The sequence below is a fragment of the Salvelinus sp. IW2-2015 genome, linkage group LG6.2 (genome assembly GCF_002910315.2).
Source record: "Salvelinus sp. IW2-2015 linkage group LG6.2, ASM291031v2, whole genome shotgun sequence".
NCBI lineage: Eukaryota > Metazoa > Chordata > Actinopteri > Salmoniformes > Salmonidae > Salvelinus > Salvelinus sp. IW2-2015.
In genome coordinates this window covers 21893426-21911513 of record NC_036846.1, presented here as the reverse complement: position 1 = coordinate 21911513, position 18088 = coordinate 21893426, and the positions used below count along the sequence as shown (strand labels likewise).

The 18088-nt window shown below is 43.2% G+C and overlaps 1 protein-coding gene across 1 annotated transcript; it reads left to right on the top strand.

Annotated features, from left to right (window-relative positions):
- The first annotated feature begins 1755 nt into the window (after window positions 1-1755).
- On the top strand, window positions 1756-16317 carry LOC111965983 (eukaryotic translation initiation factor 4E-binding protein 3-like). The gene is made up of 3 exons (XM_023990425.2): window positions 1756-2222; window positions 12133-12309; window positions 15710-16317. Exons 1-3 carry the CDS (start codon window positions 2090-2092, stop codon window positions 15793-15795), a joined length of 396 nt encoding a protein of 131 aa, XP_023846193.1. The 5' UTR covers window positions 1756-2089; the 3' UTR covers window positions 15796-16317.
- Window positions 16318-18088: the final 1771 nt, after the last annotated feature.

The window sequence follows — 18088 nt, the reverse complement described above, 5'->3', positions numbered from 1 at the left end:
AGGCAGGCATTTGAGAAACCAAGGCTGTTGATGCCTTTTGACAAACGCCAAGAGGGCTGTGATGCCTTTTACTGAGGAGTGGCTTCCGTCTGGCCACTCTACCATAAAGCCCTGATTAGTGGAGTGCTGCAGAGATGGTTGTCCTTATGGAAGGTTTTCTTCATCTCCACAGAGGAGCTCTCTGTGACCATCGTGTTCTTGGTCACCTCCCTGACCAAGGCCCTTCTCCCCCGATTGCTCAGTTTGGCCGAGCGGCCAGTTCTAGGAAGAGTCTTGGTGGTTCCAAACTTCATCCATTTAAGAATGATGGAGGCTACTGTGTTCTTGGGGACCTTCAATGCTGCAGAAATGTTTTGGTACCGGTCCCCAGATGCCACGACACAATCCTGTCTTGGAGCTCTACAGACAAATCCTTCGACCTCATAGCTTGGTTTTTGTTCTGACGCACTGTCACCTGTGGGACCTTATAGACAGGGGGTGTTCCTTTCCAAATCATGTCCAATCAATTGAATTTAGCACAGGTGGACTCCAAGTTGAAGAAACATCTTAATGATGATCAATGGAAACAGGATGCACCTGAGCTCAATTTCGAGTCTCATAGCGAAGGGTCTGACATTTCTAAAAACCTGTTTTTGCCTTGTCATTATGGGGTATTGTGATGTCATTATGGGGTACTGTGATGTCATTATGGGGTATTGTGATGTCGTTATGTGGTATTGTGTTTTGATTGAAGAAGAATACATTTAGATACATTTTACATTTTAGAATAAGGCTGTAAAGTAACAAAATGTGGAAAAGGGAAGGGGTCTGAATACTTTCCCAATGCGCCGTATGATAAACAGAGTAGCAGCAGCATGTGTGTGTACATATTCAGTGCAAAAATACATTTGAAAGGTTCAATGCAGATTTTAATAAACAATGGCAACATTGCCATGTTGATCTGAGCCTTGTCGGAAAACCGGTGTTCTGACTTTCGGCTGTTGCAGATGCACCTCTCCCGACGTGTGTAACTGTTCGGGAAACGTGTGTGCACATTAGTTCAATTTTGGGTAAAACTTCATGTCAGGCATTGTGTCCTTGTCGGCGGGCCGTGAGTTATGATGACCAATTGGATACCACGAAATTTGGGAGAAATTCGGGTCAATTAAAAAATAAATGTCATACAGTACCACACTCCCTGTTCCCATGACATGTATTATAAAACAATCAATACTGTATCAATTAAATATATTTATCACGCGGGTGATACGTTTATTGTGCAGCCATGAATGTATAATACATCTAGCCTGTGTACACATCACATGTACATGTAAATATGTTGTTCAGAGTGGTATCACTACACAGACGAATCCATTTAGTGATGTCATAACTTCATTGGCTGTGTTCAGTCATAGTCAGTTAGGTACATTATCAGAATGTGGTGAATTTATGTAGATCAGTTTATTCTCTTTTTTGATGGAATTTATTGTATTTGGAGTCTTGGGGTTGTTTCTGCTGAATAATGTATTTGCTTTGCCATTGTTGTCAAGTAAAACAAGTTGGGACTTGTTTCTGGTCAGTGTTGCTTTCTGTTCTACACCATCGCTTCAGATTAGATCCACTAGATTACTTCCGGATCGAAATCAACATGTCACTCCGTTGTGGACAGCTCCACCCTTCACAGGCGGAGCTAATATTTGATTGACCAACCAGTCGCCCTTCTTCGTGGAGATCAGGTTCGGCTGTTGCCTTTGTATGTATAATGTATGGCTGTAGCGATCACAACACGTCACATGACCAGAGGCACCCTGATAGTTGTTAAATGCACGCTAACATGTTCAATAGCCAGTTCGTTCTCTCAAGCTACGGTTGTTGCTGAGCTGACAGCTATACTTATCTGGCAACAAAACCGTCCGCCCTGAACAGCTCTGCAGTCGATTCCGGCTGTTTTAATTTGTTAGCTAAAACGAGCTACTGTATCTAAGGTTTTGTTGTTGTTTATCTTGTTAGCAAATTACTTGTTTGATAAACAATCCAATTTGCAAGATCAACCGATCTTCACACTAAGCATCTGTCTGCGGTTGATCAGAAGAACCCAAATAAACCCAGGATGACGACCAACGCTCAGGAGGCGAAGAGTTGCCCTATCCCTACCCGGGTTCTCACCCTGAAAGACTGGTCTCAGCTCCCCGACTGCTATAGTCAGACTCCCGGGGGTACTCTCTTCTCCACAACGCCCGGAGGTAAGAGCACCTGGCCCGGATGTTTATGATCAACCATGCAGCACGCGCAACACGTTTTGTACCAGTGGTAGTTTTTCTAAGGTTAGCCAGATACTTTTTTTTAGATAGAAAACTAACGTTTATATTGTAGGAAAAGGTGAACTAAACTAGCTAGGTACTTGACGATGGTTGTCCAAGGAAATAACACGTTCACGTTAATTATAACTGTATTGAAACGTACATTTACTTCCCCTAATCTTGCAACCTCTCAACGTTACTTAACCCTCACTGTCTTGTGACTCCAGTTTATTTGGTCGGATATAATACATGCGCAAATGAGTGACACGTGCTCGTTAGTTAGCTGGCTAAAACTAGGTTAGTTACCTGTCTGTTTGACTTGCAGCGTACTGTGTTTGTTGGAAATAGCGTATGGTATGTGATATTTTAACTGAAACTTCATTCAATGCATCTTTAAAAAATGTGTTTATATTATTGCGTCCAGTCTTTTAAATATGGGACCTCACTCTTCCCGTAATGTTACGGCAATATTCTTATTGATAGACGCAAATGATTTAAGTGATGTGGAAAAAAACTGGGCTCACGTGTTAAACTGGCTGCTGTTTACGTGCAGTCTGTGCAGAGCAGTATGAAGGTGGGATTCGGTACTGTCTGTTTACTACATTGTTCAGACCTGTGTAAACTCGCTGAGAGAACTGGCTGCGGAAATTCACATTCAAAACAGCTCATGTAAAGTGCTATGTTGGGAACCAATTGCCAATTAACTTTGCTGGGGCGAAATGTAGTTTTAGCTTTCAGCTATGTTTTGTCAGTTGAGATCTGCTATATATCAGATCTCATAATATGGAAAACATGCCACATTATGTAAGCTAAGTAGCCATAGTGATGGGAGTTATGGTTGTCAAATTTGGCACAACATTCTTGAGCGGAAAAGCCGATTGGTGGACAACAAGCTCCTCTTAACCTATGACCTATTGGTGGGCGGGCCAGATTCAGGGTGATGATTGGGGAGGAGAGAGGGAGACACCCTCTAGGCGCCACCACAGCTTCCCTGGTGCATTTCAGGAATACTGTTGGAACATTCTGTTCTAGCCAAGTGGAGAGAGAGGGAGTGACGGAAAAATACAGAAAAGAGCTGTTAAATTCTACAAACACCCAAAAGGAAGCAATTCCCAAACCTTCCATAACAAAGCCATCACCTACAGATAGTTGAACCTGGAGAAAAGTCCCCAAAGCAAGCTGGTCCTGGGGCTCTGTTCACAAACACAAACACACCCCACAGAGCCCCAGGACAGCAACACAATTAGACCCGACCAAATCATGAGAAGACAAAAATCTTATTACTTGACACATTGCTTAGTTTTTTTTTTTTTTTTTTCAAACTAGAATGTTATTTGTCCCTTAACAGAGTACAGCATTGCAGAATACCTGACCACTGACTGACCAGAAATTAAGGAGAGCTTTGACTATGTACAGACTTGGTGAGCATAGCCTTGCTATTGAAAGAGGCTGCTGTAGGCAGACATGGCTCTCAAGGGAAGACAGGCTATGTGCACACTGCCCACAATTTCCGTCTCTATTGGGTGAAATACCAGTGTCCAATCACAGCAGCAAGATTTGTGACCTGTTGCCACAAGAAAAGGGCAACCAGTGAAGAGCAAACACCATTGTATATACAACCCATATATATGTTTATTTATTTTCCCTTTTGTACTTAAACTATTTGCACATCGTTACATCACTGTATGTAGACATAATGACGTTTGTAATGTCTCAATTCCTTTGGAACTTTTGTTTACTGAGTGTAGTTTACTGTTCATTTTTTGTTTAACTTTTATCTATTTCACTTGCTTTGGCAATGTGAACATGTTTCCCATGACAATAAAGCCCTTTGAATTTGAGAGAGAGTAAAGTGTGAGAGGGGGAGAAAAGGAGGGAGGGATTGGGAAGCATAAATGGAGTGCACCGAGAGGCCTTTCTAAGAATTGTTGAAGTGAGGACACGTGGGAGGGAGTGGTGGAATGTGTGATTTGGCTGAGAGCAGAAAGCAGTGTGGTTTCCTTCATGTTACTTTTGCGTCGTGGATGGCATGGCCAGACCAGAACACATTAGTTATGAGCTTTAAGGAGTAGTTTTAACATGGCTATAACAGCTCTGTTACTGTCATTACAGTGCTTATGGTGATTCTTCATTGATACCTTACAACAGGTGCTCTCTACTGTCGCAGCGGTCTAAGGCACTGCATCTCAGTGCCAGAGGCGTTACTACAGACCCTGGTTTGATTCCAGGCTGTATCACAACCGGCCATGATTGGGAGTCCCATAGGGCGGCGCACAATTGGCCCAGCGTCGTCCGGTTTTGGCCGTGGTAGGCCGTCATTGTAAATAAGAATTTGTTCTTAACTGACTTGCCTAGTTAAATAAATAAAAGAGATGGTCTAGAGCAGTTTTACGTGATGCTTCTATAACCAGAAGTTAATTTTCCACAACTAACTGCTGATGTGAGCACACCAAGCATACACATGGTGTGGCGAGACTGCTCCGGTCCCCCGGCCAATCTCTCCCTGCTGTAATGTGATGAGGGGAGCGTGGGTGGGTCTTATCCCATTGCCACTGACAGAGCGTAGCATTACATGGGATGGGCTAGGTTTCATGTGAACCGAGAGATTGGCCACAGAGCTGGACTTAGCTGCATAACTCAGGGCTAGGGCACTATAGTTTAGCTGCTGGCTGTCCTGCTCTCTCTGCATAGCTTCTGCCTGAATTCCTGCCCCAATGTACACACACACACACTCCGCTCCCCTTTTGTTCAGGACAGGGTGCTCAACTGGCAGAGGTTGCATAGTGTGTGTGGAAATGTAACTGTTCTGCACTGTATCAGTTGTGACTCCAGCGTGCTGTACTCATACTCAGTGGTGGAAAAAGTACCCAATTGTCATTCTAAAGTAAAGATGCCTTTATAGAAAATGACTTGAGTCAAAGTGAAAGTCAGCCAGTAAAATACTTGAGTAAAAGTATTTGGTTTTAAATATACTTAAGTATCAAAAGTAAATGTACTTAAGTATTGAAAAGTGTAAATAATTTCATGTTCCTTATATTAAGAAAACCAGACAGCACAATTTGGCCCCTGGCCATCTGAAGTCAATGTTGTTTTGCATTTGTTACCTTAAATCACCCGTTCCATTTTTGATAACCAGTCTTTGGTCAGGCATCTCTGTTTGCAGGCTAACGGAAGCGCTAAAAGAGCGGGGGGGGGAGTCGTAAAACTACTTCCCCCTACTGTACCTGCCTCTAAAATCCCAGCTTTTTATCCTAGCTCTGGTAAAGGCAGCACCTCCCAGTCTGCTCCAAACTCAGATGCTACTAACCCTATTAACCTTTCCTCCTCCTCCAACTCCTCCTCTTCCTCCCCCCACACCACCAAGTCCTCCATCCCATCCCCTCATGCCACCCTGGCTCGGCGCTCTCCACCTTCTCTCACATCCCCTCCCTCTAATGGTTCCTCCCTCAAACTCCCCACACCCTCTCGCACAGGTAAAGCTCTCTCGTTCTCCTCGCAGACTCAAAACGGTCGAGCACCCTCAGATGGCCAGGGGCAAGCACACTTCAACACTCAGCCATAATTTACAAATAAAACATTCATTTGATTTGTAGTGAGTCTGCCAGATCAGAGGCAGTAGGGATGGCCAGGGACGTTCTCTTGATAAGTGTGTGAATTTGACTATTTTTCCTGTCCTACTAAGCATTCAAAATGTAACTTTTGGGTGTCAGAGAAAATGTATGGAGTAAAAAGTACATCATTGTTTTTAGGAATGTAGTGAACTAAAATATAAAAAGTAAAGTACAGATACCAACAAAAAAATTACTTTAGTAAAAATACTTTAAAGTACTACTTAAGTACTTTACACCACTGCTAATACTCAGTACTGCACGGCAGCACTCCCCGTCCTCTCCGTGTAACCCTGTCCAGGGCAGAATTCACTAGTAGACACCACAACATTGGATGATTCATATCTAATGACTGTTTATCAAATTTTTATTGAGCTTTTTATCTATGATAAATGCTAATGAGCTTTTTATCTATGATCGGTACACGGTGGTTCAGGTGAAACTTCAGTTCATCAGCATGATATTCAGTATGATATAATATCTATAACGGCTGTTTATCAATGTTCTGTTGCAATTAAGGGATGACATCAGTCTGTCAGCAACCTGTCAGAGCCTAGTTGTTTACCAAACAGTCTCTACTGTAGACATGCAAAGTGAAACATGCAGACAAACTTTGTATGGAGTGGCAAGTCAAGTTTCCTTTTACATACTGTATTCCTAATAGTCTAGGCCTGTTGCGGAGGAGATGACATAACCTCCACTCAACCAGGCAACCTCAGGAATGTGGTATCACCACAGGAGGCCTCGTCAACCCACCTAAGCAAACATAATGTAAGGAAAACTCTGCTGGTGACTACAGTACAGCTCTGTAGCGTACTACATAGTGCTACACAGAGCGCCTGGTGCAGGCGACACGGAGAGCTCTGTGTGTTTGGTGGTGACCACATATGTTTCTGGTCTGCCTCCTGTCACCACTTCCTGATTCTAGGAGAACTTGTTTATGTTCTCCACTTTCCTAGAACTGTCTTACTACTGCCAACCCACAACCTCTCCTTTCTCCTCTCCTCTGTATCCTCCTGTGTTCCTCTCTTCCCTGACTCACAATGGCCAACTGATGACCCCTCTTCTCCCCTCCCTCCTCCTCCATCTCCTCCTTGGGCTGAAAACCGTGTGTGTGTTTGGTATGCATCCAACAGCCCTGACCCTAAGGCCAGGGAGGGGTGCAGTCCCAGTTTCTTCCAGATGCACTCTTGTATTTGTGCAGTTTTGACATCAAAAGATTCATGGCTGGTTTTCAAGGAGCATATTGGATAAATCAGGAACTAAATCCTACATTTTTGTACACTGAATAATGTGCTTGAGTTTATAACTAATCTCTCCAACAGATGTTATGGTACATGAGTCAATTTTAGGGATGTCCCTGACTAAAATATAAATACTGGTCGACCGAATGTTGTCTGTTCTTCAGACCAATCGATTGGTCAACATTCTTTTTTTTACATATATTGACACATCCTGTGTTTTAATCATATCAACTATATGCACTGAGCCTCAGACTTGCTGTGCTGTGTTAAAAAACAAATTGACAGCGACTGACTGTGACTAGGACCCGTTGTCTGTCTCTCTTACCCTGCTACAGCGACCACCACATCATCAACAGAACAGTGTTTATCGCGCTGTCCGTGTTGCTGAAAATTTTGCCAAAATCCCTCATTTGTTTAGGAAAACCATTCCCTCAACCCGTGCTTTCTTTATGCGACTGATTTATGGATCGCATGCACCTGACCAATAGGGCCTGACTATAATGGCGCTGGAGGGGATGACTGACGTTTTACACACTGCTAACCAACTGTGCTATTTATTTTTTATTCCGCATTGTTTTTACAGTTGAAGTCGGAAGTTTACATGCACCTTAGCCAAATACATTTAAACTCAGTTTTTCACAATTCCTGACATTTAATCCTAGTAAAAAATTCCCTGTCTTAGGTCAGTTAGGATCACCACTTTATTTTAAGAATGTGAAATGTCAGAATAATAGTAGGCTTTTATTTCTTTCATCACATTCCCAGTGGGTCAGACGTTTACATGCACTCAATTAGTATTTGGTAGCATTTACTTAAAATTGTTTAACTTGGGTCAAACGTTTCGGGTTGCCTTCCACAAGCTTCCCACAATAAGTTGCGTGAATTGTGACCCATTCCTCCTGACAGAGCTGGTGTAACTGAGTCAGGTTTGTAGGCCTCCTTGATCGCACACGCTTTTTCAGTTCTGCCCACAAATTTTCTATAGGATTGAGATCAGGGCTTTGTGATGGCCACTCCAATACCTTGACTTTGTTGTCCTTAAGCCATTTTGCCACAACTTTGGAAGTATGCTTGGTGTCATTGTCCATTTGAAAGACTCATTTGCGACCAAGCTTTAACTTCCTGACTGATGTCTTGAGATGATGCTTCAATATATCTACAAAGTTTTCCTACCTCATGTCGCCATCTATTTTGTGAAGTGCACCAGTCCCTCCTGCAGCAAAGCACCCCCACATGATGCTTCCACCCCCATGATGATGCCATCCTCCTCAGACCAGAGGACATTTCTCCAAAATGAATGATCTTTGTCCCCATGTGCAGTTGCAGACCGTAGTCTGGCTTTTTATGGCGGTTTTGGCGCAGTGGCTTCTTCCTTGCTGAGCGGCCTTTCATGTTATGTCGATATAGGACTCGTTTTACTGTGGATATAGATACTTTTGTACCTGTTTCCTCCAGCATCTTCACAAGGTCCTTTGCTGTTGTTCTGGGATTGATTTGCACTTTTCGCACCAAAGTACGTTCATCTCTAGGAGGCAGAACGCGTCTCCTTCCTGAGCGGTATGACAGCTGCGTGGTCCCATGGTGTTTATACTTGCTTACTATTGTTTGTACAGATGAACGTGGTACCTTAAGGCGTTTGGAAATTGCTCCCAAGGATGAATCAGACTTGTGGATGTCTACAATTTTTGGTTTCTGAGGTCTTGGCTGATTTCTTTTGATTTTCCCATGATGTCAAGCAAAGAGGCACTGAGTTTGAAGGTAGGCCTTCAAATACAGGTACACCTCCAATTGACTCAATTGATGTCAATTAGCCTATCAGAAGCTTCTAAAGCCATGACAATTTTCTGGAATTTTCCAAGCTGTTTAAAGGCACAGTCAACTTAGTGTATGTAAACTTCTGACCCACTGGAATTGTGATACAGTGAAATAGGGTTACGGTCTGTAAACAATTGTTGGAAAAATTACTTGTCATGCGCAAAGTACATGTTCTAACTGACTTGCCTTAACTATAGTTTATCAACAAGACATTTGTGAAGTGGTTGACAAACAAGTTTTAACTCAAACCTAAGTGTATGTAAACTTCCGACTTCAACCGTTACTCATTTTGTACATAATGTTGCTGCTACTGTCTCTTACGACCGAAAAGAGCTTCTGGACATCAGAACAGCTATTACTCCCCTCGAACTGGACAAAGATTTTTTCTTTAATGAGTCTGCCGCGAAGGATATATTGCTTTGTCGAGCCAAGTCTCAAATCGGCGTCATCTGTTTGGAGAAAAGGTGAAGGAGGGCGGGTGCCTTGTAAGAATTCGTTGACGAGTAGGTAAACCACCACTAACCTCTGCACGTTGGCCAATAATACAATCATTGGAAAACAAACTGGAAGATTTACGATTAAGACTATCCTACCAACGCGTCATAAAAAAACTGTAACATCTTGTGTTTCACTGATACGTGGCTGAACGACGATATGGATAATATAGAGCTGGCTGGCTTCCCCGCGCATCAGCAGGACAGAGCAGCTACGTCTGGTAAGACGAGGGGCGAGGGTGTGTCAATAACTGCTGGTGTGCAATGTGTAATATTAAAGAAGTCTCAAGGTATTGCCCGCCTGAAGTAGAATACCTCATGATAAGCTGTAGACCACACTATCTACCAAGAGTTCTCATCTATATTATTCGTAGCCATCTATTTACCACCACAAACTGATGCAGGAACTATGACCACACTCAAGGAGCTGTATAGGGCCATAAGAAAACAAGAAAATGCTCATCCAGAAGCGGTGGTCCTAGTGGCCGGGGACTTTAATGCAGGCAAACTTAAATCCGTTTTACCTCATTTCTACCAGCATGTCACATGCAACCAGAGGAGAAAAAAACTATTGACCACCGTTACTCCACACACAGCGATGCATACAAAGCTCTCCCTCGCCCTCCATTTGGCAAATCTGACCATAATTCTATCCTTCTGATTACAAGCAAAAACGGAAGTGGTCAGGTGATGTGGATGCTACGCTGCAGGACTGTTTTTGCTAGCAAAGACTGGAATATGTTCTGGGATTTATCCAATGGCATTGAGGAGTATACCACCTCAGTCATTGGCTTCATCAATAAGTGCATCGACGACGTCATCCCCACAGTGACCGTACGTACATATCCAAACCAGAAGCCATGGATTACAGGCAACATCCACACCCGAGCTAAAGGGTAGAGATGCCGCTTTCAAGGAGCGGGACACTAATCCGGATGCTTATAAGAAATCCCGCTATGCCCTCCGATGAACCTTCACAGGCAAAGCGTCAATACAGGACTAAGATTGAATCCTACTACACCGGCTCTGATGCTCGTCGGATGTGGCAGGGCTTGCAAACTATTTTGAGCCTGCCAGATGCGCTAAATGCCTTTTTTATGCTCGCTTCGAGGCAAGCAACACTGAAGCATGCATGAGAGCACCAGCTGTTCCGGCCGACTGTGATCATGCTCTCACTAGCCGACGTGAGCAATACCTTTTTAAACAGGTCAACATTCACAAAGCCACAGGGCCAGATGAATTACCAGGACGTGTACTCAGAGCATGTGCAGACCAACTGTCTTCCCTGACATTTTCAACATGTCCCTGTCTGAGTTTGTAATACCTACATGTTTCAAACAGACTACCATAGTCCCTGTGCCCAAGAAAGCAAAGGTAACATGCCAAATTGATTACCGCCCCGTAGCACTCACATCGGTAGCCATGAAGTGCTTTGTAAGGCTGGTCATGTCTCACATCAACATCATGCCTGAAATGCTAGACCCACTCCAATTCGCATACCACCCCAACAGCTCCACAGATGATGCAATCTCTATTGCACTCCACACTGCCCTTTCCCACCTGGACAAGAGGAACACCTATGTGAGAATGCTGTTCATTGACTACAACGTTCAACACCATAGTACCCACAAAGCTCATCACTAAGCTAAGGACCCTTGGACTAAACACCTCCCTCTGCAACTGGATCCTAGACTTCCTGACGGGCCGCCCCCAGGTGGTAAGGGTAGGCAACAACACATCTGCCCCGCTGATCCTCAACACAGGGGCCCCTCAGGGATGCATGCTTAGTCTCCTCCTGTACTCCCTGTTCACCCACGACTGCGTGGCCAAGCACGACTCCAACACCATTAAGTTTGCTGACGACACAACAGTGATGTAGGCCTGATCACTGACAACGATGAGACAGCCTACAGGGAGGAGGTCGGAGACCTGGCAATGTGGTGCCAGGACAACAACCTCTCCCGCAATCTAAGCAAGACAAAGGAGCTGATCGTGGACACTAGGAAAAGGAGGGCCGGACAAGCCCCCAGTAACATTGAGGGGCTGTAATGGAGCGTGTCCGCATCACCAACGAACTATCATGGTCCAAACACACCAAGACAGCTGTGAAGAGGGCACGACATACCTTTTCCCCCTCAGGAGACGCCAAATCTTTTCCATGGGACCCCAGATCTTTAAAAAGTTCTACAGCTGCACCTTCAAGAGCATGCACCGACCGGTTGTTACGGAGGGTAGTGCATACGGCTCAGTACATCGCTGAGGCCAAGCTTCCTGACATCCAGGACCTACAGTGCTTTGCAAATGTTTTCACCCCCCTTAGCCTTTTTTCCTATTTTGTTGCACTACAACCTGTCATTTAAATAAATGTTTATTTGGATTTCATGTAATGGACATACACAAAATAGTCCAATTTGGTGAAGTGAAAAAAAATACTTGTTTAAAAATTATTATTTTTATTCAAAATGTAAAAGTGGTGCGTGCATATGTATTCACCCCCTTTGCTATGAAGCCCCTAAATAAGATCTGGTGCAGCCAATTACCTTCAGAAGTCACATAATTAGTTAGATTGCAGACAAGTGGACTTTATTTAAGTGTCACATGATCTAAGTGTGTGTGTGTGTGTGTGTGTGTGTTCTGAAAGGCCCCAGAGTCTGCACCACCAAGCTAACCCCCCCCTCCGACCCTCCGACAGGAACACGCATCATCTACGACAGGAAGTTCCTCCTGGACTGTCGGAACTCTCCCATTGCCCGTACCCCTCCATGCTGCCTGCCCCAGATCCCTGGGGTGACGGTGCCCGCTCTGCACCCTCTGGGCAAACTACAGGAACTTAAAGAGGAGCTGGAGGAGGAGGAGAAGGACCTGGGAGGTAGGAATATGCACACACTAGACATGCGTACTGTGTACACACACACACACACATTCTGTACAGATGTGCACACTGACAAACATGCATATGAACATGTACACACACAGCGGAGGCCAAAGGGGACATGGTAGGTACACACTGGTATAACCTGCTAGCTCTACCCTACCTTTATGTCCATTCAACCACCTAGATGATAATGTTAACATGCACCTACCTTTATGTCCATTCAACCACCTAGATGATAATGTTGACATGCACCTAGCTTTATGTCCATTCAACCACCTAGATGATAATGTTAACATGTACTAGCTTTATGTCCTTCACACTAGATGATAATGTTGACATGTACCTACTTTTATGCATTCACACACTAGATGATAATGTTGAATGTACCTAGCTTTATGTCCATTCACCACCTGAGATTGTTGACATGTTACCTAGCTTTATGCCATTCAACCACCTAGTGATAATGTTGACATGTACCTAGCTTTATGTCATTCAACACTAGATGATAATGTTGACATGACCTAGCTTTATGTCCATTCAACCACCTAGATGATAATGTTGACATGTACCTAGCTTTATGTCCATTCAACCACCTAGATGATAATGTTAACATGCACCTAGCTTTATGTTCTTCCCTTGTCTTCATGGAACCTAGTGTTTTAACAAGTGGATGAGGGGGAGTAGAAGACCAGAGCAGCATTTTTACAGGCCTTATCACCTGCTGTTATTCCTGTTGATCTGTCTGTCAGACAATATCACCTGCTGTTATTCCTGTTGATCTGTCTGTCAGACAATATCACCTGCTGTTATTCCTGTTGATCTGTCTGTCAGACAATATCACCTGCTTTTATTCCTGTTGATCTGTCTGTCAGACAATATCACCTGCTGTTATTCCTGTTGGTCTGTCCATCTGTCTGTCAGACATGATCACCTGCTGTTATTCCTGTTGGTCTGTCCATCTGTCTGTCAGACATGATCACCTTCTGTTATTCCTGTCTATGTGTGTGTGGAACGTTACTAGGTCTTAAAACCCCTTGACAGTACTGTGAAACTAGGCCATGAGCACCAACATTGAGTAATTAAGGCAAATATACATTTAGTCTTAAACTGTCCATCCTAAAACAGATGGATAAGGGGTCTTAGAAAACATCTACCATTAAAGTCTTAAGATATTAGAAATGCCTCTAAACACAATGTTGACGTAAAGACCTCTTGTCAACTAATATCAACACTTCTATTTCGTTTTGGATAATTTTTTCTGCCTGTTGTAAGTTTGAGACTTTGCCTTGTGCTTTGAAATTCCGTTACCAAAAACCCACATCTGCCAGGTATTTTCCAATTTCTCTCCCTCATGAGGGAGGATAATGACAGTTCAGAGAAGTAACAAGTGAAGGTAGACCTATCAATTAGTTAATGTTTTTACAGATATCACAATTTATTATTGAGTGATTTAATACTTGAAATTCCATTACCAAATCAGTAAATGGAATTTCTGCATTTGAATTGGTTACAATGGGGAAATTATAGTAGTCACAAAGAACAGTTGTGTTCACAAATCTGGACAGTAGAGTACGGTAAAGAAAAGTACTATAGTTCAGGTTTGGTCTTGTTTGGGGGCAGAGCTCATTTAAAATAAGTGTCCGTGTGTAGAATAATACCCAGATATGCGAAGGAGGATAGTGCATATTTCTACCTTTTGTGTACCTATTTAGGATACATCACCATGAAGAGAATGACATTCATATCCATAATTGTGTAGTACAGATCAGGGATCCATGATGTAATTCCGTTACTGCAATTCCGTTACCGGGTTTAAATCCATATCACTTACTGTAGTTCAATAATCAAAATACATAATTTTTTCAAAGTGTCATCATGGCAGTGCTGGCACTTATTTCTGCAGACATTGTTGAATCTTAATTCAGAGCAGATATCTAAATGTTTTTACCAGGACTCTGTTACCAAACGTTGCATCTGCACAGTTCTTCCAGTAAATGTGTTTTTGTAAAATGTTCTGGTTTGTTCAACTTTTTGGTTTGGCATACATTTTAAGTGAAAAATCTGAGTCTCAGCGCAATTCCATGTCTGTGGAATTGCCCATAGAACATTGTAATGTTGTCCTACCCAAAACTCTGCAGATATCTGTTTATATCAGTGTGTATCTTATCTGGTACTTGACTGTAGATATCTCTACGTATCAGCTGCCTGGCTATCTGTTGTCCTAGGGCACGGTTTTGTTTTACAGCTAACGACACACTACTATGATGTTGAGCTGTGGGCTAGTTGCAGACAGTGTCATTAAGTAGCAGGTTGGTTATCTGAGCGTGTTGAGGTCAGGTCAGCACAGATACTAGATGAACAGTTAAATGGAGCTTGTTGTTTCAACAGCAGAGGGTGAGTGGTCTGAGGGTGAGTGGTCTGAGGGTGAGTGGTCTGAGGGTGAGTGGTCTGAGGGTGAGTGGTCTGAGGGTGAGTGGTCTGAGTTTGGGCTGCTGCTATTGGGTGCATTCGCGCTGACTGTTTTGTGGAGAGAGCGACACATCCGGACCCCTCTTTCTGTCCGTCTCTCCCTCTCTCTGTGAGGCTAAAGATGATGGAGATTAAAGATGCCGATTTTCTCTCCACAGACAGACAGACAAACAGAAAACAGAAGGGTTAGGTGATTGTGTGTCTGCTCTGGGAGATTTGTTGTCTCGCCTGTCTGGAGTTGACAAAAACACTACATTTGTAAGAAGGATGAACACAACACTGTCATGCCCCCCCCGGTCAACCATCATTATGGTTTGTGGTTAGGACTTAGTGGACTGATACAGTAATGACAGATTTGTTAATGTCTCCTCCTTCCCCACCCTCTCTCTTCTCTCTCTCCCTCCTTTCTCTCTCCTCCTTCTCCTCCTCCTTTCTCTCTCTCCTCTCTCTCTTCTTCTCGTCTCTTCTCTCCTCTTCTCTCTCTCCTCTTTTCTCCTCTCTCTCTTTCTCTCTCCTCCTTTCGCTCTCTCCTCTCTCCTCTCTCTCTCTCTCCTCTCTCTCTCCTTTTGTCTCTCTCTCCCTCTGTAGATACAGCCAGTTTTGAAATGGACATCTGCGAGCAAGCCCCGGTCAATCATCATTATGGTTGTGGTTAGGCTTAGTGGACTGATACAAGTAATGACAGATTTGTTAATGTCTCCTCTTCCCACCCCCCTCTCCTCTCCTCTCTCCTCCTTTCTCTCCCTCCTTTCTCTCTCTCCTCTCTCTCTCTCTTTCTCTCTCTCCCTCTTTCTCTTCTCCTCCTTTCTCCTCTCTCTCTTTCCTCTCTCTCCTCTCTCTCTCCTCTCTCTCCTTCTCTCTCTCCTCCTCTCTCTTCCCTCCTCTCTCTCCTCTCTCTCTCCTTTTGTCTCTCTCTCCTCTGTAGATGACAGCCAGTTTGAGATGGAACATCTGAGCGCGCTCATTGCCTCCTGTGGAGAGAACTGTTTTATCTTCTATTCTGACGTCTGATTGGTCCTTTACTACCAGCATGCGTCACATTCACCTTCTTCAACTTCCTTTTTTTAAAACTTTTTGTTGTTGAGGAAACCCCCCAAAATAAAGAGAATGGGGATATGTTGATCCCTGTGTTAGAACTTTTTGTAGCACCAGTGTATTAAGCGCAGAATGCGTCAATGGTTGCAGATTAGTGTCTGAGCTGCAAGGTTGGAAGAAGCAATACATTTGTGTTTGTTGGACTGCTTTTGATTTGTACATAAGAGTACGGTACTTTGTATTTTTTAAAAGGAGAGAAATGTACGAGATTTTACATGAAACATACAGGGACGGCGGGATTGGTCAAAACGGCAGAGTTGCTGCTTGATTTTGGAGGGGCTGCTGGGCCTATGAGGGGTCACCATGTCTGACCCTGGCATAAGGTTAAAGGTCAGAGGTTGGGGGTGACTGTTGGACAGGCTCCTCCATGCGTCTACCTGTGGAGGAGGAACTGAAATGTATCAAAGTTCAAAATAAAAATAAGTATAAAACCCTAAACTTGAGTTCAGTCATGTTCTTGTTTGTTTCCTCATGTGGTCCCTATTTTCAAACTATGCCAGAAAGCCATGTGTAAATACAGCAAGTTCACCATGTCATTACTTTAAATATATACACACACACACACAAAACAAAATTATCTGCCTCGCTCTCTTAAATCAAAGGATTTAATGAAATGAGTACTCTACTTGCTACTGATGGCTGGCTTTCATTTTCAGATGTAAATAGAGACTCCCATGACTGTACTTATACTATGGTATGCATGTTCTGATTGCTAGTCTGGTGCCTCAGCATGTTCTGACCGGGTTAATGTATGTCGCTATGTTAGTCTGTCTCCACTATGTGCCCTCAGCATTACCCTAGTCTAATCAGCATAACAATCTAGAACCATGTTTCCATCAAACCTTTATAAAAATAAAAAAAACAGAACAGGCCTGATGGAAACAGCAAATTTGTCGGTAAAATTTCCAAATTCAGACAAAACAAAATACGGTATACAAGGTGGTATCTTTTTGTGTCTGTAAAATGAATTATGCAAGAAATGGCGGTGAAAATTATTATATATTGATGTAAATTGGAATCACGCGAAAATATTGTGTGGTTCAACCACTACGACTTTGGGAAACCATGCAGTTTATAGGTTACATATGAAATACGTTTTGAACTTCACAGGGAGGTGAAAGTGCACGGTGATGCGTTTGATGCTCTTTTCAATACATATCGAGGGTCTTATTATGGTGACATGATCATCTATGCTTGGCAGCTGTTTGACAATTTAAAATAATCTTGCTCTTTTGTCCACAATAATACTTGCGCTCTATTTGCGAGTGCAAGTTTTGTATGGAAACCTAGCTAGTACAGTCTTAGCGCAAACCATCAATAGACGGGTGGGTTGTTTAGAAACAAAACTGAGGCGCGTAAAACTATGGGGCAAAAACAGACGAGGTTAGCTTAGATTGAACAGTTTACATGTTATCATCCAATGTTTATTTAAAACATAAATTAAGTTGCACTTGTCTCTCAAATACATAGTTCCGGTTGTTGATTAGCAAATTTCTGCCATATTAGAGCAATTTTTTTGCCATATTAGCATAGACGTGACATCAGTCAAAATAAGACGTGGTGTCAAGAACAAGATCAAACGAGCTGAACAAGCCACTTACAATGGCAGCCTTTTGTGATTTGTTGCTAGCTACGGTATCTGACTGTTCAGAATCACAACGTACGACCTTCTGCCCCTTTGAAGTGCGAGCATCGTTTTGATGACGTGGTCAGCTAAACCGTCTGAACTAGGGTATTACATCATCGTAGAAAAGTAGGAATTTAAAGCAGGACACATGGATTTCATACAATGCTGTCTGATTTTTAGTTTTGGTACAATGTGTTGCATAATTTGAAATACTGCACGTGTAGCCTACACATTTTCTTGAATGATTTCCAAAAGTCTGCCATTAAAGCAAAACTTAACTCCACAATGTACCCAGTGTATAAAGTAGGCAGTATTGAGTAGTCATTACATTGGGTACACTACACAGACCAGACCATTTACATTTCGGTTTCCTTGAGTGGAAATGCATAACAGACCAATGAATGCATAGTATTAAGGAGCCCCTCTAGCTTTTGTTAGGCAAAACTTACTCTACAATGTTGACATAATGTACCCACTGTATAATGTTAGGCTGCAGTGAGTAATCGCTACAGTACTGGCTAGCTACACCACGCCACCCCTCTCTCTCACACTAGACCACCCCACCCCTCTCTCTCACACTAG